The 21598-nt window shown below is 43.4% G+C and overlaps 1 protein-coding gene across 3 annotated transcripts in view; it reads right to left on the bottom strand.

The window, feature by feature from the left end:
* LOC139407249 (bicaudal D homolog 1a) overlaps positions 1 to 9496 on the bottom strand; it is a 94281-nt gene extending 84785 nt beyond the window's left edge. Inside the window, exon 1 of one of the 3 annotated variants that reach the window (XM_071150862.1) lies at positions 8922 to 9496. In XM_071150862.1, coding sequence (XP_071006963.1) covers positions 8922 to 9137 — 216 coding nt within the window. In that variant the 5' untranslated portion in view covers positions 9138 to 9496. The remainder of the gene's footprint in view (positions 1 to 8921) is intronic. The other 2 variants (XM_071150880.1, XM_071150871.1) reach the window with 2 other exon arrangements.
* Positions 9497 to 21598: the final 12102 nt, after the last annotated feature.

Here is a 21598-nt window from a genome sequence, read left to right as displayed (position 1 = left end):
TCTGGATTATCCAACGTTGATCAACCAGATTTTGAAGACTGTACAGTTGAGTGGAGACAAGGGGTTATAAAAGTCCACAGTAAATTATGAAGAAATATCTTGTTCTCTGAAGTTCTAGCTCCAGCCTGCTAACTAATGTGACTTTGAGCTGGTCTTCCTATGGGCTCTATAATTCATTTTGTGAAAGGCACAGTCAAGGACCATGCTGTTCCAACACACTCAAACTACAGGCCCAGAGAGCCTGGCTGTCTAAGAACATAACTACAGTATGTACAGATGGTTACTATGCCCACCACCAAGCGCAACCATGAATCATCCATGTTTAACATGGCATTCTGCTCCTCAGCTTCACAACTGAACTATTCTAGAAAAATCTCTCCTCCCTACAATAGTAAAAGGAGTCATATTTTTGCCTCAGATATCAGTTCTTACCATTGAAGCCTTAGATTTACAGTAACTCCTTATCTAAGGAAGACCATGCTTGGCAATCTTTTATGGAGAAATGTATCTTAAGTTGGGTTTTACTCTTATCATTGAATCGTACACTCCTCTGAAATATTAGACCGTATGCATGGCAAACAAGGTGACTTCTGAGACACTGCGTTCGCAAAACAGTGTGCTCTTCAAATCCTTGACGGGAATGAGTTGTGGCACATTGAACCTCTGACATTTCTCAACTATTAAAGCCTTGAAAACATACTGTATTGTGACCTGCTAGGGCTGTGCTCCTCAGACATCAGCCACACGTCAGACCTGAATGTGTGAGACAGCATAGAGACAAAACGATGGGTTCCATCCTACATGTGACAGTGTCTAGGAATAGGCGGCCATGTCTAGGTGGGTTGTACACTACACGTCGATGCCTAACAATCTGTTTCAAAAGCATTTCTTAATTGAAGCCTGTGTATGTGATCTGCTCTACTGTACTGTCAAGTATATCTGTAGATGATTTTTGGCCCGGTTGACTTGCTGATGGAGTAATCATATCCACATGAGCACACATCCCTGGCTGTACAGCTCTTAATAATATGCTGCTGTAATGTTGTTTTCTTCCCTCCACTAGTTCTCTCTGATAGGTCGATCCTCTACCCAGAGACTGCAGTAAGGAGACAGAACTGGAGAGTAATATGGGCACCATCACTGTGGAGAGGAATCCATCCGCAGCACTGGAGACGGGCCTGTCACTAAAACACTGGCCAGTGGGTAAAATATTGACAACCCACAACCTACAACCCATATACTGTGTAGTTACTGGGGAGTTACCCATAAGAGTAATGCTAGAGGCTTCCTGGCTGATTTGAGTGTAACAAGCACATATAGTATAACAGCCTATTTCTGCGCTGTCCTTCAAGTACAGAACAACAACCATTAAGCAGATGTCTGTGGAGAGCACTAAAATATATCTAAATTATAATCATAGATATACAGTAGGCTACTGACATTGAGACTTAAGGTTCAACAACATGAGCCCTGTGTTGGTTTGGTCTTCCCAAAGACATACTCATTAGTGTTTTTATGGCATTACCATAACGTCAAAACCAACGCGTCATTACCGACGTGTCATTAGCGACATCACGTTAGCCGATGTCATTCCCCAGGTATGGGTTCACTCTTGAGTCATGCTGGTTGTCCATAGGAATGTGTCAATGTGTGGAATGCAACAGCAGCTCTCTAGCACAGTGGGGGCTGGTGAGGCTGAGCCCTCTGCTCTGACTGACCTACTCTCTGAGACAGACACATCACTATAGGGGCCCCTCCATGCTAAGGCCCTGCCAACTCAGGACAGCTCAAATCTGGCCAGGGCCCCCAACCAGGCCAGAATGCTGTGGTCACTGTGCATACGTGTGCAGGGACCGCAAGGCTAAGTCAACACTGGCTATTGTTACACAACCGTGCTTGGGTCAGAATAAACATCAACAATGATGGACACATAAAGACAAATGCAAAAACACACACAAATCATTATTCCATGTCTAAATCAATAAGCAGACTTTACATCTACTTCTTGTTAATGGATGGACCAGAGCACAGTTTTTTGTAACCTTTATTTAACTAGGCAAGTCAGTTAAGAACTAAGTCTGTGTGGAGCAGAGCTTTATAGACACCAACAGTGGAGAAACCCAGCCTAATGCACTGTGAGTTTTGCTTTTTTCATCCGGGCTCATCCTCATTAAAATGACTCCACACCTGCCCCTGACAAACAGGAAATTAACTTTGTCAGGGTCAAAACTATACCGCAACTGTTCTCCGAAGGAAATAAAAATGTAAAATAAAGAAGGAAGAATGAATGTGTAACGTACAATTCCAATAGTGTTGATCTATTCCATCAGGATAAACAATGGCTGTGGGATTGCAACTGCTCGCCACTCCATCCAGCAAACAATTCCAATTTCCATTTGCAGTTCCCTGCATGTTAAGGACAGGCACAGACAACTCAGAGGAAAAGGAAGGTGAGAGTGTTATTATTGGTACGACGGGCTCCACGCGCTCCATTTCTCTGTTTAATATTCATAGAAAGACATGAGAGAGAGGAGGGAAACAGCACAGGTTATCCTCCTGGGATGTTATATCACCTCCAGTGTTGATGTGTCCTCTGTTAGGCTATGCCGTAGACTCTGAGACAGCCAGGCAGGGATACAAAAAAACACTTGCTGCTGCTACTACTACACGGTAGGGAGGGACCAGCAGGGACAGAGGCCCATGTGAAACTATGTGCACAAACTAAAAGTCTATACTGAAAAAGTAGTAAAACGCCATTCAAGAATATCATTAAAGTACAATTCGACAACATGCCAGTGGTATTTTCAGTCAGCATGTAGGCAGAAAAACAGAGTTCCACACAGGTCTAGATACAGAATGAGATATAGTGTGTGGGAGCCTAGCCAGGGCAGAGGCACAGCAGAGGATGACTCAGATTAAGCAGTGTAGCAGTGGAGGCGGAGGGATACAACTGAAAATGGGCATTGCTATCTTACACAGTGAGGATTTAGGATATGGAGCTGGTGTACATCAGACAGTGTTGTCAGGGAGCACTGTGTCTGGTGAACTACTTCCCATGTCTCTATTTAATCACTGTGGATCATTCTTCCCTCTCTCTCTCTCTCTCTCTCTCTCTCTCTCTCTTTCTCTTTCTCTCTCCATCTTCCTCTGTTGCTCTGCCTCGTCATCCCACACATCATCACTCGATAAAGGATCCATAACAGACTGAGGTCAGTTGTGGTGGAGAGCTGCTAGGCATTGGTATGTCTCTTTATTTCACTCAGATGAAAGAGTGGCATAAACACAAACACACTCATATAGTACAAACATCAGACAGTATACTCCCAAAAAAAGGCTTGGAAATTCAATATTAGTTCAATCTGAATAACAAGCATGAATTAGAAATTCAACAGGAGGCCCAAATAATACTTCTGCAATTGGAGTGTTAGTCAAAGCAAAACACTATTCATGCCATCCTTTGATGTCCAACTAGTAAAGCAGAACACATACTGTACAACCCAAAAATGCACACGAATGTAACCATGATGCATGTATAATTTATAGTGCTGAGCGATTTAATGCTTTTTGAGGTCGGTTCGGTTTCGGTTCAATTATTTTTTTTAATCATGAAATGCACTATCCATTATGTGGGTTGAATGCTGTAACAACACTGAATAAAACAATGAATAAAATTCCCACGATGGTAGTGACTGCCCATTACTGCTTATCACTTATTAACCATCATTTATTCACATTACCTTCATAAAATATTTCAGTTGTTCTGTATATTACATTTATTTGATTTGATGACTTTACCATTTCGGTAACAATTTACTTGACACCCAGCGTCATAACACGTTATGACACGGTCATAACCATGTCATAATATGTCATAGCAGTTGACATAACTTGTCACAACCTGTTATTATATGGTCATGACACTGTCATGACTAGGGCTGTGGCGGTCACCGAAATTCCATCAGTCTGTGATTGTCAAGCAAATAACTGTCAGTCTCACAGCAATTGACCTTTAATTAAATGAAACACATTTAGCATCTCCTGGCATCCACACACATCACCACTGATACTGACCTTTAGTTGTTCTCCAAATGTTGGTCTATATGTTTCCATTTTTAATACATTGTAAGGCTGCATGATGCAACTCCTAATGATGATTTGAAAAACGTCGCTTGAAAGGCATGAGCTCTGCTCTGTTTTTTTTGCGCAGGCTTTACACACTACATCAGTCACTCATTCACAATTTGACAAGCACTTGATAATGTCTAGAATTTCACAGCGGCATCCCCTTTGTGTGGCAGTGATGCGCCCTAAAGAAAATCCATGCCTTTTGGCCATTCTGCCCTTCTCCCTGAGTGATGTGCGCTGCATCGAGTCTTTCTCACAGGCTACAAGTGAACACAGACAGATCGGGGACGCGCTTATTCAATTCCGATAGATATTGGAAGAACTGTCCACATTTACTTTACCTCGGCCAACAAGATGAGTAGGCCTAACGAACAGTAAAAGCACTAGTCTATGTCAATCTACTACCCCCCATAGTACAAAAGTTGACATATTATTATATTTTGTGAGAGAAATAAATATTCCAAACATAGTCTGGGACAGTTGTGGGATGCGATAGATCCTAAAATATTAGGATCTATTAGCATCAACAAAAACTTTTTTACACAATGACACAACAGATCAGAACATTTAGCTTAAAATGTTGATAAACTATTGGTCTATTTCTTCACATAAGCGCAGCAATGCGCACATGGGCAGTAGGCTATAGGTGCAAATGTTCCATTAATGGAAAACACCATTATCAAAAGTGACTGCAAATGCAATTATGCATGTAATGCTTTTATTATAAAGATGCATTTTTTTATGGTGAAATTCACACGCTGCTTATGTATGCCAGTTAGGCGCTACACCCCTTGTAAAGCAGATTATTGTGCTTAAGTTATTTGGCCAATTTAGTTGTGATTCAAACCTTATTAAAACGTATAGGCCTATGGGCTAGGCTACATGAGGTGTGCGACTATGATTTGAAAAAGACGCAAAAAAAGGCATTGTTTCTTATGCCGGACATCATTCACAAGTGATAATAAATCATTAATAAGTGACAGGCTAATATTGTCACCCATCAGACGATTCTTGATTTAATCTTATCTTTACATAAATAATATACACTACCGTTCAAAAGTTTAAGGTCACTTAGAAATCTCACTTAGAAAACATTTTTTGGTCCATTAAAATAACATCAAATTGATCATAAATACAGTGTAGACATTGTCAATGTTGTAAATGACTATTGTAGCTGGAAACAGCTGATTTTTTATGGAATATCTACAGAGGCCCATTATTAGCAACCATCACTCCTGTGTTCCAATGATACGTTGTGTTAGCTAATCCAAGTTTATCATGTTAAAAGGCTAATTGATCATTAGAAAACCCTTTTGCAGTTATGTTAGCACAGCTGAAAACTGTTATGATTATGATGGTCATAATGCTTCATGACAGTGTCATAAAGTGTATTTTCTACAAGTTATTTTAAATATGATTAAAAAAACATGACTGGAAATAATTCAATACAACAACAACAAAGGATTTAAGAAACAAACTTTCAATAGAAAGGAAACTACTTGGCAGGGAAAAACTAACTTGAATAAATCTGGGGTTTGACACTAATGTAGGTGCCATAACGAGCCATACAAGAACGCAATATATGTCACAACAGGGATAAATATATGGGTCATGACAGTGTTAGGACCATATTATGACAAGTTATGACAAGTTATGTCAGCTGTTATGACATATGACATGGTTATGCCCGTGTCATAAAGTGTTATGACACTGGATGCCAAGTAAAGTGTTGCCATTATTTCATTCAAAGTCATTCTCTAATCTCTATAGAACTGCTGCATATGCTGTTTGACAAAATCCATATTTTGTAGTTCTTCAAAGCAAATAAGGCATACTTTTATGACTGCTGAATAAATAACAACTATCAGTCACTGTAGTTAATTACCACGTTTTATGCGCTAAACTATGTAGAATATTGGCCTGTTGGAAACTACAACTCCCTACTACATCGCACAGTTCAGGCTGGATCTGATTTATCTCTAGAGAAACTGCAATGTGCGCATTGAGCTCTTTGTTTAGTGTTGCAGTGATTTCACATGCTGTAGTAGCTGACGTGTAAAGTGTTGAGTCATCTGTATACATAGACACACAGGATTTACTCAGAGCCAGTGGCAGGTCATTAGTAAAGATTGAAAAAAAGTAAAGGGGCCTAGACAGCTGCCCTAGGGAATGCCTGATTCTACCTGGATTATGTTGGAGGCAACCATTAAAGAACACCCTCTGTGTTCTGTTAGACAGGTAAGTCTCGATCCACGATATAGCCATAACATATACGTATTTCCAGCAGCATACTATGATCGATAATGTCAAAAGCCGCACTGAAGAGTAACAAAACAGCTCAAACAATATTTTTATTATCAATTTCTCTCAGCCAATCATCAGTCATTTGTGAAAGTAGTGTTAATTTATTTACTGTAAAATAGCATTGTATCTGGTCAAACACCATTTTTTCCAAAAGTTTACTAACATTTGGTAACAGGCTGGTTGGTCAACTACTTGAGCCAGTAAAGGGTGCTTTTTAATTCATGGGTAGCTGTCACGGGAGATTTCCTCCTCTTTGTCTGAATAGGAGTAAGGATCGGACCAAGATGCGGCGTGGTAAGTGTTTGTCATTTTAATGGAAAAACTGAACACTACAAAACAACAAAGTGACAACCGTGACGCTAATGAAACACTGTGCTAACAAGCAACATAACATAGACCCACAACGACAAAACAGGCTACCGAAATATGGTTCCCAATCAGAGACAATGACTAACACCTGCCTCTGATTGAGAACCATATCAGGCCAAACACAGAAAAAGACCAACTAGACATACAACATAGAATGCCCAGTCAGATCACACCCTGACCAAACAAAACATATAAACATACAAAGCAAACTATGGTCAGGGCATGACAGTAGCGGAATGAACTTTGCTCCCCTCCAGGCCTGAGGCCAAACATTTCTTAAACACTTAGATTAAAGAGATGGCAAATAGAAGTGCCAATATCGTCCTCATATATCGTCATTTTCGATCCAAGTTGTCAGACCCAGGTGGCTTGTCATTGTTACTAGACAACAATAATTTTTTCACCTCTTCCACACTCACTTTATGGAATTCAAAAAGGCGTGTCTTTCATAATTTGGTCAGCTTTACTTGGATGTGTGGGTTAGGTGTTTGTTGCTGGCATGTTATGCCTAAGTTTCCTAATCTTGTAGCTGGCAATATCAGTGGGTTGTATGATGAATGAGCCATCTAATTCAATGAATGATGGAGCTGAGTTTGCCTTTTTGCCCAAAATGTAATTTAAGGTGCTCCAAAGCTTTTTACTATCATTCTTTATATAATTTATCTTTGTTTCATAGTACTGGTTTTGGGGAATAAAAATAATTATGACATACATTAAACCAATGTGTGAAATTCCACAATTATATAAAATTAGGAACCTCTAAAACTAGATTGTCAATGTGTAAAATATAAACTTTCTTTGCCCAGTGCTAAGCTTAATGAATATTCAAATTAGGTTACAATGGAACTCTGTCATCGGCTGTCTCTGAAAAGCTGATGCTAAGAGCTCTCTTAGCCCAGGGCTAAGTGCAGAGTTAAACGGGTTATAGATTCAGGACAGTAAAATACATCTTGATAACTAAGACTAAGTCGTTGGTACCCATGCACTGTAATGTAAAAGATGACACTGGTTTAAATCTGATATAGAACTGGGTTGCTTTGCAAAGGGAATTTAATCCATATCAAACTGCCATTATTGCCCATCTCCCTTCCCACGTCAACCGTTCTAGACTCTTGTCTCTGCTCCCAATAGCACTATAGGTTCTCCACCTCCATAATGACCTTGAACTTTGAGCTCTGTCAGCATCTGCTCTTCCCTTTTGCTTTATGCATGTTTGACCGAATACATTTTTCAAACCCTAGCAAGTGGGGGCAGACAAAATCAATACCTATGGAGTTTATGATATTCTTTACAGTTACAATTACTTTAGAAATGAAATTTTAGAAAAAGAGCTGGCCCAGCAGTGTTGTGGAAGTGGATCCAGGGACCTATCCAGACACTTCACAGATTCTTCATGAAAATGCTTAACGTGACACTTGGATCAATAGGCAAGTGAGCCACCACACAAACCATAGTAGACAGCAGCTCTGAAGCTCCAATTACCAAAGCATTCCTTCATTTACTCTTGTACATACCTCATCTCTTGAGCAGATCTTTACAGTCCCACCAAAACAGTCTGAATGACAACTGACCCCATGCACTCAAACAATGACTAAACGGCTAACTTTACTGTGATGCATTGCATATTTGCTTTGTGAAGGGTGACATTTGCATTAGAAAGGGACTAGTTTAAACAATGCCTGCAGTTTGTGTGTTTGTGTGTGTCCAATGCACTTAGGGACAGGAGCCACCCACATTGAGAGGATGGGAGAATAGGGAAATCACCTCAGTCTCTGACACAGAGAGCAGTTAACATAATTCATTACTCCATGACTGCACAGGACATATGTACTTCACCAAGAGATAAATGACAGAGCTCATGCAAAGTAAGATGCAAAAAGTGGACTACGAACCCACACACACACACCTTTTCCATACAAATAATGTGTGTCAAATAAATTTACAAAACATTTGGCAATAAGCTCACCCAAACGTAAATATGCTTGTAGGGGCCCTGTCTTGCCATTTCGTGTAACCTAATATGATCTAATAATAGGTTTGGTGATTGAGCTGTACATAATATAATTTATCTGGAATAGATTGGGGAAAGGCTGCATCCTCTAGCATACTGTATACTAGCCTACCTCTTGTAATTGTTCCAACTCCTGCTTCAACGTCTCCTGCTCCGATTCCAAATCGGCATACTGCTGCTTCAAAGTCTGGTTCTCTTCCAACACAACAAGACCGCATTCTGCCGCCCTGATCTTCTCTCTGTTCGCATCCGCAAGTTCCTGGGTGAGCCGCTCGACCTCCGCCCGGTACTGATCCACAGTCTCCCCGCATCCTCCACCGGCAGCCATCGCCCTCTCTCCCTGTCTCCAGTTTCGCCGTCCTCGCGTTGGATAGCCTACACAGAGGCGGAGGCTGGAGGATGCTGAAACAAACGCCGCGGAACCCACCCGTTAAATCTGGGGAAACCAGGTGGAATAGGCTATTGCAGAACAGCACCAAAATAAATGCTCTTTCTATCAGTGAAAGATTATTGTTATTATTAGCCTACTTCAACAGTGTTCGTAGCCTAATGATAAATGCCATTAGAGTATCTCTTCGTCAATTCTTTAAGATAATTTTTGCTTATTCACTGGGTACAGGACGCCATCTCTCGATTATTATGAGGCAAAGTGGTCCACGAAATTGCTTCCATCCGTTCTCCCGTGACGTCATTACACGTCGGCGCATCTCCAATACTGTGTGATCGCAGCCCAATAGTGTACTACTGCGCCCGCAATTTGTTCCTGCAAAACCTCGAGCATCCCATTGTTTCCTTCATTGAACAGTCTACCTGTCGCCCCCGTTTCCCACTAGTACAGCAGGCGGGAGGCTGGAGCGAGACTGTGTTCTAAATAACTAACTTGCTAGTTAGTGACACTGTATGCTAGCTTGCTAGTTAGTTAGCACACCGTGTCGCCCCGCCTCCTGCCTGCTGTGTACCTGAGAAAACCGGGCCGAAAAATTGTCAAAGACCACAGACACCCAAGTCATAGACTGTTCTCTCTACTACCGCATGGCAAGCGGTACCAGAGTAACGGGAATAACACAATTCCAGTCAATTCCAGTCATAATAGAAGATTGTAAGAAATACTGTAGGTTACCATTTTCCAACCCAATTCTTTGCCACTATCGGCTATCCCAGTGGTCTTCAAATTGTTTGACCCCATAAAGCTGTCTTAACAGCAGTCCCAACACCTTACAAGGGTTGCACATTTTGGGGAATATTCAGAGGTGGAAACTTTCCGTGGGAATTAACGGGAATATATGGGAAATAACAGAAATATATGCAAATTAATATTAATACCATTTAAGTGGAAATGTTTTTTTGCATTGAATATATTTACCCTATCATAATACCATGTTTCTGGAGACAGAAACATAAACATAAACCTTTTACCTTATCATAAGTAGACATAATTGCAAATTATTAAATCCTTCCAATAGAAATAAAAAAAACTATTTAGTTATGAACTTGAACTTTAATTAAATGAGTTGACTCTTCTCATGGGATGATTTCACGGAAAAACAAAACAAAGGGAATATTGAATGATCCCCAATGATCTATCTCAACTCCCAAAAACGTTTTCAACATACATCTGTAAAATGATAGTCTAGAAACTAAAGCTTTGATTGTCTTCCTCTCAGGCTTCCATGTCTTCTCCCTGGACCACCTCAATGTCCCCCTCTTGAACATCAGACTTTGAGGCCTCATCTTCACAGTCACTTTCCAACCTAGTTGAGGATGGCTCATTGTCAGGCTCGAAAAGCCTCAAATTTGCCCAGATGGCCACCAATTTTTTATCCCTGGTATTGGTCAGCCTTTTGCGTGCTTTGGTGTGTGTGTTGCAAAACAAGAACCAGTTGCGCTCTGAGGCGACTGATGTTGGTGGGATTTGGAGGATGACGAAGGCAACCGGGGAAAGAGCCTCTGATCCACAAAGTCCCTTCCACCAGGTGGCTGATGAGATACATTGGCACGACTGCCATATTGCATCTCCACCCCAAAGCCCTTGCTTGGATTTGAACTTTTCCAGACTGCCAAGAACCTTACCCTCATCCAGGCCAAGGTGGCGAGACATGGTAGTGTAGACACCATAGGCCTTGTTGATCTCTGCACCAGACAGGATGCTCTTGCCAGCGTACTTGGGGTCCAACATGTGCACTGCGGTGTGTATGTGCTTCAGGCAGAAGTCTTCACGCTTTTTGATGTATTTCAGAACTGCGGTTTCCTCTGCTTGGAGCAACAGTAAAGTGGGCAGGGCAGTACGAATTTATTTTTTAGCAGAGTCTGAACATCAGATAGGATGGCACTGTCTCCCTCAATCCGTGCAATGGCTACTGCTATAGGTTTCAGGAGTTTCTGGCTGCTTACCACTCTCTTCCAAAATACATCATCCAGGAGGATCCTCATGATGGGACTGTCCATATCAGCAGACTGTGATGTGGCCATTTCTTGGAGAGACTCCTTCCCCTCCAGAAGACTGTTAAACACGATGACCACGATGACACCACCCCAACAGGTGTTGCTGGGGCAGCTTCAATGTGGTGCTCTTATTCTTCTCACTTTGCTTGGTGAGGTAGATTGCTGCTATAACTTGATTACCCTTCACATACCTAACCGTTTCCATGGCTCTCTTGTAGAGTGTATTCATTGTTTTCAGTGCCATGAAGTCCTTAAGGAGCAGATTCAATGCATGAGCAGCACAGCCAATGGGTGTGATGTGAGGGTAGGATCTCCAATTTAGAACAAGCAGCCTTCATGTTTGCAGCATTGTCTGTCACCAGTGAAAATACATTCTGTGGTCCTAGGTAATATTTTACATTTTTTCACCTTTATTTAACCAGGTAGGCCAGTTGAGAACAGGTTCTCATTAACAACTGCGACCTGGCACTGCCTACAGGTCATCTGCAATGTAGAGACCGGTGTGTCTGTCCCTTGTGTCTGTGCTCTTGTAGAATACTGGTTGAGGGGTGGAGATGATGTAGTTAATTATTCCTTGCCCATGAACATTCGACCACCCATCAGAGATAATTGCAATACAGTCTGCTTTCTCTATGATTTGCTTGACCTTCACTTTAACTCTGTTGAACTCTGCATCCAGCAAATTAGTAGATAAATCATGTCTGGTTGGAGGGGTGTGTCACGTTCTGACCTCTATTTCCTTTGTTTTGCATTTATTTAGTATGGTCAGGGCGTGAGTTGGGTGGGCAGTCTATGTTTGTTTTTCTATGTTTTGGGGCAGTTCTATGTTTTCGGCCTAGTATGGTTCTCAATCAGAGGCAGGTGTCATTAGTTGTCTCTGATTGAGAATCATACTTAGGTAGCCTGGGTTTCACTGTTTGTTTGTGGGTGATTGTTCCTGTTTTTGTGTTTTGCACCAGACAGGGCTGTTTTGAGTTCTCACGTTTCTTGTTTTGTTCTCGTTAGTTTGTTCATGTATAGGTTTCGTCAATAAATACAATGAACAACCACCACGCTGCGCTTTGGTCCGCCTTTACTTCACAAGAAGAGAACCGTTACAGAATCACCCACCACAACAGGACCAAGCGGTGTGGTAATGGGCAACGGAGAAAGCAGCAGCAGGAGCAGCGCGAAGAGGTATGGACATGGGAGGACGAACTAGACGGTAAAGGACCTTGGGCTCAGCCAGGAGAGTATCGCCGCCCCAAGGAAGAACGGGAGGCGGCGAAAGCGGAGAGGCGCTGGTATGAGGAGGCAGCGCGGCATCGTGGATGGAAGCCCGGGAGTCAGCCCCAAAAATTTCTTGGGGGGGGGCTAACAGGGAGTATGGCTACGCCAGGTAGGAGACCTGAGCCAACTTCCTGTGGTTACCGGGGGGCTAGAGAGACCGGGCAGGCACCGTGTTATGCTGTGGAGCGCACGGTGTCCCCAGTGCGGGTGCACAGCCCGGTGCGGTACATTCCAGCTCCGCGTATCGGCCGGGCTAGAGTGGGCATCGAGCCAAGTGCCATGAAGCCGGCTCTACGCATCTGGTCTCCAGTGCGTCTCCTTGGGCCGGCTTACATGGCACCAGCCTTGCGCACGGTGTCCCCGGTTCGCCTGCATAGCCCAGTGCGGGCTATTCCACCTCGCCGCACTGGCAGGGCGACCGGGACCATTCAACCGGGTAAGGTTGGGCAGGCTCGGTGCTCAAGAGCTCCAGTGCGCCTGCACGGCCCGGTCTATCCGTCACCACCTCCACACCCCAGCCCTCCGGTGGCAGCTCCCCGTACCAGGCTGTCTCTCCGGCCCATCCGTCCAGAGCCTTCCTCCTCTCCAGCGCTGCCGGAGTCTCCCGCCTCTCCGGCGCTACCAGAGCCTTCCTCTCCAGCGCTGCCGGAGTCTCCCGCCTCTCCGGCGCTACCAGAGCCTTCCTCCTCTCCAGCGCTGCCGGAGTCTCCCGTCTGTCCGGCGCCTCTGCCGGAGCCTCCCGCCTGTCCGGCGCCGCTGCCGGAGCCTCCCGCCTGTCCGGCGCCGCTGCCGGAGCCTCCCGCCTGTCCGGCGCCGCTGCCGGAGCCTCCCGCCTGTCCGGCGCCGGAGCCTCCCGCCTGTCCGGCGCCGCTGCCGGAGCCTCCCGCCTGTCCGGCGCCGCTGCCGGAGCCTCCCGCCTGTCCGGCGCCTCTGCCGGAGCCTCCCGCCTGTCCGGCGCCTCTGCCGGAGCCTCCCGCCTGTCCGGCGCCTCTGCCAGCGCCGCCCGTCTGCCCAACGCCGCCAGCGCCGCCCGTCTGCCCAGCGCCGCCAGCGCCGCCCGTCTGCCCAGCGCCGCCAGTGCCGCCCGTCTGCCCAGCGCCGCCAGTGCCGCCCGTCTGCCCAGCGCCGCCAGTGCCGCCCGTCTGCCAGGAGCCGCCAGTGCCGCCCGTCTGCCAGGGGCCGCCAGTGCCGCCCGTCAGCCAGGGGCCGCCAGTGCCGCCCGTCAGCCAGGGGCCGCCAGTGCCGCCCGTCAGCCAGGGGCCGCCAGTGCCGCCCGTCAGCCAGGGGCCGCCAGTGCCGCCCGTCAGCCAGGGGCCGCCAGTGCCGCCAGTCAGCCAGGGGCCGCCAGTGCCGCCAGTCAGCCAGGGGCCGCCAGTGCCGCCAGTCAGCCAGGGGCCGCCAGTGCCGCCAGTCAGCCAGGGGCCGCCAGTGCCGCCAGTCAGCCAGGGGCCGCTAGAGCCCCTCCGCCCGGAGCAGCTGCCCCTCTGTCCCGAGCAGCTGTCCCTCTGTCCCGAGCAGCTGTCCCTCTGTCCCGAGCAGCTGTCCCTCTGTCCCGAGCAGCTGTCCCTCTGTCCCGAGCAGCTGCTTCACCTCTGTCCCGAGCTGCCCCTCTGTCCCAAGCAGCCCCTCTGTCCAGTGGGGTCATTGAGAGGGGTGGGCATGGTGAGTAAGCCACGGAGGCGGACAATAAGGCGGACTGAGACAATGGCGAAGTGGGGTCCGCGTCCCGCGCCAGAGCCGCCACCGCGGACAGACGCCCACCCAGACCCTCCCCTATAGGTCAAGGTTTTGCGGCCGGAGTCCGCACCTTTGGGGGGGGGTACTGTCACGTTCTGACCTCTATTTCCTTTGTTTTGCATTTATTTAGTATGGTCAGGGCGTGAGTTGGGTGGGCAGTCTATGTTTGTTTTTCTATGTTTTGGGGCAGTTCTATGTTTTCGGCCTAGTATGGTTCTCAATCAGAGGCAGGTGTCATTAGTTGTCTCTGATTGAGAATCATACTTAGGTAGCCTGGGTTTCACTGTTTGTTTGTGGGTGATTGTTCCTGTTTTTGTGTTTTGCACCAGACAGGGCTGTTTTGAGTTCTCACGTTTCTTGTTTTGTTCTCGTTAGTTTGTTCATGTATAGGTTTCGTCAATAAATACAATGAACAACCACCACGCTGCGCTTTGGTCCGCCTTTACTTCACAAGAAGAGAACCGTTACAGGGTGTATGCTGGGCAAAGAACATTCAGAAATCTCTTCCAATACACATTGCCTGTGAGCATCAGAGGTGAACCAGTTGAATACACAGCTCGAGCAAGACATTCATCAGCATTTCTCTCACTACGTTCCTCTATTGAGTCAAAAAAACTTTTGATTCAAGGAGGACCATGAGCTGTTGCTATCGATAAGGTGTCTGATTCATCATTTTCATCTCAAATAGAAGTAGAGGGACTTTAGTCAGAGGTTGTTTGTTGTGAGTGCGGAGGGAACTTTATGCACTTGGCCAGATGATTCTGCGTCTTTGTTGCATTCTTCACATATGATTTGGCACAGTATTTGCAAATGTAAACAGCTTCTCCTTCTACATTAGCTGCAGTGAAATGTCTCCACACATCAGATAGTGCTGGTGGCATTTTCCTGTAAATATTAGGGAAAAAAACAACAAATACAATTTCATGTACAGATAAATAGTTAAGCAGTTAGATTAAACAACTCCTCTGTAAGATAAATGTTTTAAAATGAAACATGTATGGAAACAGGTGAATGAACACTCCTCAGTTAACAGGCTCAAGCAAGCTAAAACCCACAGGGTAGCAAAAACAAACTAGCTGAAATTGTTAACAAGTTAGAAATTATTTAAACACACTTTGCTGTAGGCTACTATTTACTAGTTAACAAAAGATAATGTATGTCGTATAAAATATATTCACCCCACCCAGTATTGTAATCAAAACTTACCAGAAAGCATGTAGTCCTTGGCTCAGACAGTTTAGTAGTGTGGGCTCAATAGCATCTCATTAGTGTGCAAGATCTTGAGAATCAGCTGTACATGTGATGGAAGAGTGCACTTACTGTATGTCCCTCACTCGTACCCAAAACTCCTTTAAAACATTCAGGGGCCTCACCCCAAACTTCCTCGATGCTTTTGTCATTGGGTTCATGACAAGAGACGCATAGCACCCCGAGAATTGGCCTAGGAGTCATAATTTTCTGTTTCATTTTTTCTGGGTTTTATTTTTAAAATCTTGTTTAGTGTTCTGGGGCCGCATGTCTTGTTCTGTGCTTTATTTATAATGCGTCTGCCGCAAATACAACCCCCCCGGACATTCCTACTTCATAGACAACAACCCTAAGGGCAATAAAATAGGGTGGGTGTGGGGTCACCCTCTTTGAAATGTTCAAACACCCCCCCCCCCCCCCCAGTTCAACCAGGTCCCTACACATCAATCATCATGACAACTTCAAAGGAATAGATGCAATATAGATATAAAATAACACATCTTCTAACACGTGACAACAGGAACAGGATGCCATGGCCGGATGCCCATATTTGGGCATGTACACGTCATGCAGACATAGGGTCATAAATCAACATTTTGACCCGTGCCGTCTACTTTATTCTTAGTGCAGTCTGCCTGCAGAGTGCTCGTTTTCAGATGGCTAGCCCTGTTCTTCCTCACAAATATCGTAGTAAATTCCACAGAATATCTTCATCCCATAATATTGAAGTCAATGTTACAGCTGCTTTAGACATATACTGTAGCCAGTGGCCACCCAAAATAGGCCTATCTGAAATATGAAAATGATCAATCAAATCGCCAGCCTATTGTTCTGGCAAAGATGAGTCAGTAGTAGATTGCTAAACTGCATTTTGTATGGGCTGATAAATGAAGGCCTAGTTGGTTTTTCCCAGGTGAAACTGGAGGAAATTAAATAAGTTATTTCTGGTCACTAATCTCGATATGCACGCCTGTCTTTTCGCGCCAATGCTGCTTATTGGTCATTGGTCAACAATCAAGACAAGCAACCTTTTGGTTCTGAAGCATTGATGATAATTTAATGACAACCTGTGGGCAGTGGGTTCAGAACAGCAATGGAGAAAAAAAAATGTATACAAAAAAATAAACATTTGGGAGAAATTATACCACCACTGAAAAGACGCACTTTGGAGACTGGAAAGGCAAAGTGGCATGTGGAAGGGCAAAGTGACATGTGCTCTGCAAAGGTAGAGCCCTATCTGTGCACGTTCCTGCTGCATGAGCTATATTCGGGGGCATGTGTTATGACACCGAGAGCAGCACAGGCAGATAAGGCAGGGATGAAAAGTTGAGATGACGACAAACACGCATACACACATACACATACACACATACATACACACACACACACACACACGCACGCACGCACGCAGATGTCAAAACAAGTGTCATCAGAAACTAGACATTCACGATATTGATAGCAGGTCTGATTCTGACTTATCTTGGTTCAACAGTTAATTGTCTGAGCGAGGGCAAAAAACGCATGTCACTCTCAAGGCTGTTATCTTACACTCTCTTACCTTCCATGCAGGAAAAAAGTTTACATGAATTCCATGAAAAAACTGTCACTCTCTTAGCTTCCATGAAGAGTTGCGAATAGGTCCTATATGCAACTCTACATGGAAGCTAAGGGAGTGAGAGTTTTTCAGGGTATTTACAGTACTTTCGGAAAGTATTCAGACCCCTTGACTTATTCTAAAATTGATTAAATATGTTTTCCCTCATCAATCTACACACGATACCCCATAATGACAAAGCAAAAACAGGACTTTCGAAAAGTTTGCTAATTTCTAAAATAAAAAAATACCATTTACATTAAGTTATTCAGACCCTTTACTCAGTTCTTTGTTGAAGAACCTTACAGCATTGAGATTACAGCATTGAGTCTTCTTGGAGCTCTGTCAGAGTGACCATCGGGATCTTGGTCACCTCCCTGACCAAGGCCCTTCTCACCCGATTGCTCAGTTTGAACGGGCGGCCAGCTCTAGGAAGAGTCTTGGTGGTTCCAAACTACTTCCATTTATGAGTGATGGAGGCCACTGTGTTATTGGGGATCTTCAATGCTGCAGAAATATTTTGGTACCTTGCCCCAGATCTGTGCCTCGACACAATCCTGTCTCGGAGCTCTACGGACAATTCCTTCGACCTCATGGCTGGTTTTTGCTCTGACATGCACTGTCAACTTTGGGACCTTATATAGACAGGTGTGTACCTTTCCAAATCATGTCCAATCAATTGATTTTACCACAGGTAGACTCCAATCAAGTTGTAGAAACATCTCAAGGATGATCAATGGAAATAGGATGCACCTGAGCTCAATGTCTAGTCTCATAGCAAAGGGTCTGAATACTTATATAAATAAGTTATTTCAGTTTTTAAATTTTTAATTTGCAAACATTTCTCAAAACCTCTTTTCACTTTGTCATTATTGGATATTGTGTGTAGATTGCTGAGGATTTTTTTTTGTATTTAATCCATTTTAGAATAAGGCTATAACGTAACAAAATGTGGATAAAGTCAAGGAGTCTGAATACTTTCCGAAGGCACAGTATGTAAACCTTTTTTCATACATGGAAGGTAAGAGAGTGTAATTTGATAACAGTATATATATATCAAGGGGTTTTCTTTATTTGTACTATTTTCTAAATTGTAGAATAACAGTAAAGACATCCAAACTATACAATGACACATATGTAATCATGTAGTAACCAAAAAAGTGTTAATTAAACAAATCAAACTATATTTTAGATTTTAGATTGATGACAGTTTTGCACATATGTATAAAATAGTAAAAATAAAGAGTAGGTGTGTCTATACTTTTGACTGGTACTGCATATTCTCAGCTATGAAAAGTGTCTTGATACATTCTTGAGAATAACATGCAAATGTGCTATAGAAAATGTGAGTGTTCTTCATTTGTTACTCATTTCACTTTCTACATTCACCTTTACTTGACTAATTGGTGCATTGGCATTGTGCTATATTATTAGGTGTTAGGTAAGTGCTAAATAAGATTCATGTTTTCCCTTCATATGTTTTATGGTCATTTAGCCGACAAGTTTACTCCAAAGTGTGTTATACAGTGAACTCATTTAGTTTGAGGCCCTTTCAGAAACCAAAAACAGTCAATTATGTGTTTGCAAGCCATATGCTCCAACCATTAGAACCATATATAGTAAAACACAACCGCACATGTGGACACTGCATTTAAAATCATCGAGAATGACACAACAAAACGTTTATATTGTGTCTACATTTTGTAAGTATGGGTCAAAAAAAAAAAAAAAAAAAAAAAAAAGCAACATGCAACAATTGCAAAGATTTTACTGAGTTACAGTTCATATAAGGAAATCAGTCAATTGAAATAAATTGAGTAGGCCATAATCTATGGATTTCACATGACTGGGAATACAGATCTGTTGGTCACATATACCTAAAAAAAAGATAGGAGCGTAGATCAGAAAACCAGTCAATGTCTCATGTGTATCATGCAGCTCAACACATCTCCTTCCCATTGAGTTGATCAGGCTGTTGATTGTGGCCTGTGGAATGTTGTCCCATTCCTCTTCAATTGTTGTGCGAAGTTGCTGGATATTGGCAGGAACTGGAACACCCTGTTGTACACATCGATCCAGAGCATTCCAAACATGCTCAATAGGTGACATGTCTGGTGAGTATGCAGGCTATGGAAGAACTGGGACTTTTTCAGCCTCCAGGAATTGTGTACAGATCCTTGCGACATGGGGCCATGCATAATCATGCTGAAACATGAGGTGATAGAAACAGATGAAGGGCATGACAATGGGCCTCAAGATCTTGTCACGGTATCTCTGTGCATTCCAATGGCCATCAATAAAATGCAATTGTGTTCGTTGTCTGTAGTTTATGCCTGCCCATACCATAACCCCACCACCACCATGGGGCACTCTGTTCACAACATTGACATCAGCAAACCGCTCACCAACACAATGCCATACACGCCGTCTGCCATCTGCCCAGTACAGTTGAAACCGGGATTCTTCCATCAAGAGTTTTGGTGGACATTCCTGTAGTCAGCATGCCAATTGCACGTTCCCTCAAAACTTGAGAAATCTGTGGCATTGTGTTGTGAGAAAACTGCACATTTTAATGTGGCCTTTTATTGTCTCCAACACTAGGTGTACCTGTGTAATGATCATGCTGTTTAACCATCTTCACTATATGCCACGCCTGTCATGTGGATGGATTATCTTGGCAAAGGAGAAATGCTCACTAACAGGGATGTAAACAAATTTGTGCACACAATTTGAGAGAAATACACTTTTTGTGTGTCTGGAAAATTTCCGGGATCTTTTATTTCAGCTCATGAAACATGAGCCCAACACTTTAAATGTTGCGTTCATATTTATGTTCAGTGTAAATTGAAATTCTTGAAAATGTAGTTCTCCGAATTCCACAGCTGACCTGTCAATAACCCTAGCTCAATTTAAGATAAGGAGAGCCATATTTCAATATAACAATAAACCCGTAGACAAAAAGTGGGGGAAGTGCTCTTACCAGCTTCATGTGAGGAAAAGTACATGTACACATGTATTTATACCTGTACATCAAAGAAGTCCTACTATCTTACAGGGACTATCTTATTGTCACGTTGGTATGAATGATTCGGGGTACATGCGCAAGAATGCGTAACAGTTTTTTATTTATTTTACCCAAATTATGGCGTGTCATGTAAAGGCACGGGGACAAAGACTAAGCAAACACGTACACAAAACACAGGGTTGAAACCCAAACAAAAGAGCGAGGAGTACATTGAATATATACACTCCCGCACAATGATTAACACACAAGACGAGACCCGTAATAATCTGCGCAATCCACAAGGGCACGAAAGCCCAAAACACAAAGCACAGGTACTTACACGAACCAACGGACATTGTAACAATAATTGACAGCACCATGGTGAACAAAGGGCACATATATACAAACACAATCAGTGGGAATAGGGGCCAGGTGTGCACAATGAAAGTTATAGAGGGATCCTTGACACTTATAGTGTACAGGAACTGTTCTTAATTAACATCAATTTACACAATATTTTCAGAACCACAGCCACATGAGAAATACAGACACAGTACAAATGTAATCAATATGAATTAGATGTATTACTGAATTTATTTTTGTATGTATATTTGTGTATTGACAATATCATTATAGAATTCCAATCAACATATATGTATGAGTGGAGAGTGACTGATAAAAAACACAAACATCTCATTCACTTTACTGAGCCATATTGTTGTATCTATGAGAGACAATACTTAATGATCATTTCATTCATCATTTTCAATAGCTTCTGAGATAGTAGCACCATGACTCCATCATTATAGACACAGATGACAAAATACAGCCTATTTACAAAGCTTTGAAGATTAATTTATTTTGTGTTCATTATGTGTCAAATAAGAGTGACTCTTGGGATAGAGTATAAATGTCGGGTCCAGAGGAAGCTCAGGGGATGATGATGCAGGTCTGACAACATGGGTAGAAAAGGCTGGAATGGAACCCCCCCGAAGTGGAGGTTTTGTAGTTGTTGGTACGGCCCATACCATGATGATGAGGCATTCGATGGAAACAGAGAGATAGCCTCTTCAACCTGTTTTGCCATAAAAACAAATGAGATGATCATGTTATTAGTGTCTCAAGCATGACTCATGTATTGTATCTATCTGACAGGATATTTGGCCCTTGCTGGTTTGTTTACGTAAAACTATAAACCCACCTCATAAAGAAACCCAGGTTTGGATATAGGTGTCTGGTCTCCGGCCATCATTTCTAAGTCCATTAGCATCTCAGTCTTCCTCCATTTGGCTCTGCGGTTCTGGAACCAAATCTGAAGATATCAGCAAATGAGTTGGCATGACAGCAAAGGCATTTTTTTGTGTTTTCAATTTATAACAAAACATTTATGTAAGCAGCTGATAAGGACTGTTTCTGTTTTCACCTGATAGCAAGCATGGAGAACAGTGATAACTCAAGATAAAAAAATATATATAGCTATGGAGCTCAAGTGGTG

Source organism: Oncorhynchus clarkii, chromosome 1, assembly GCF_045791955.1.
Source record: "Oncorhynchus clarkii lewisi isolate Uvic-CL-2024 chromosome 1, UVic_Ocla_1.0, whole genome shotgun sequence".
Lineage (NCBI taxonomy): Eukaryota > Metazoa > Chordata > Actinopteri > Salmoniformes > Salmonidae > Oncorhynchus > Oncorhynchus clarkii.
This window is presented reverse-complemented; position numbering and strand designations above follow the sequence as displayed.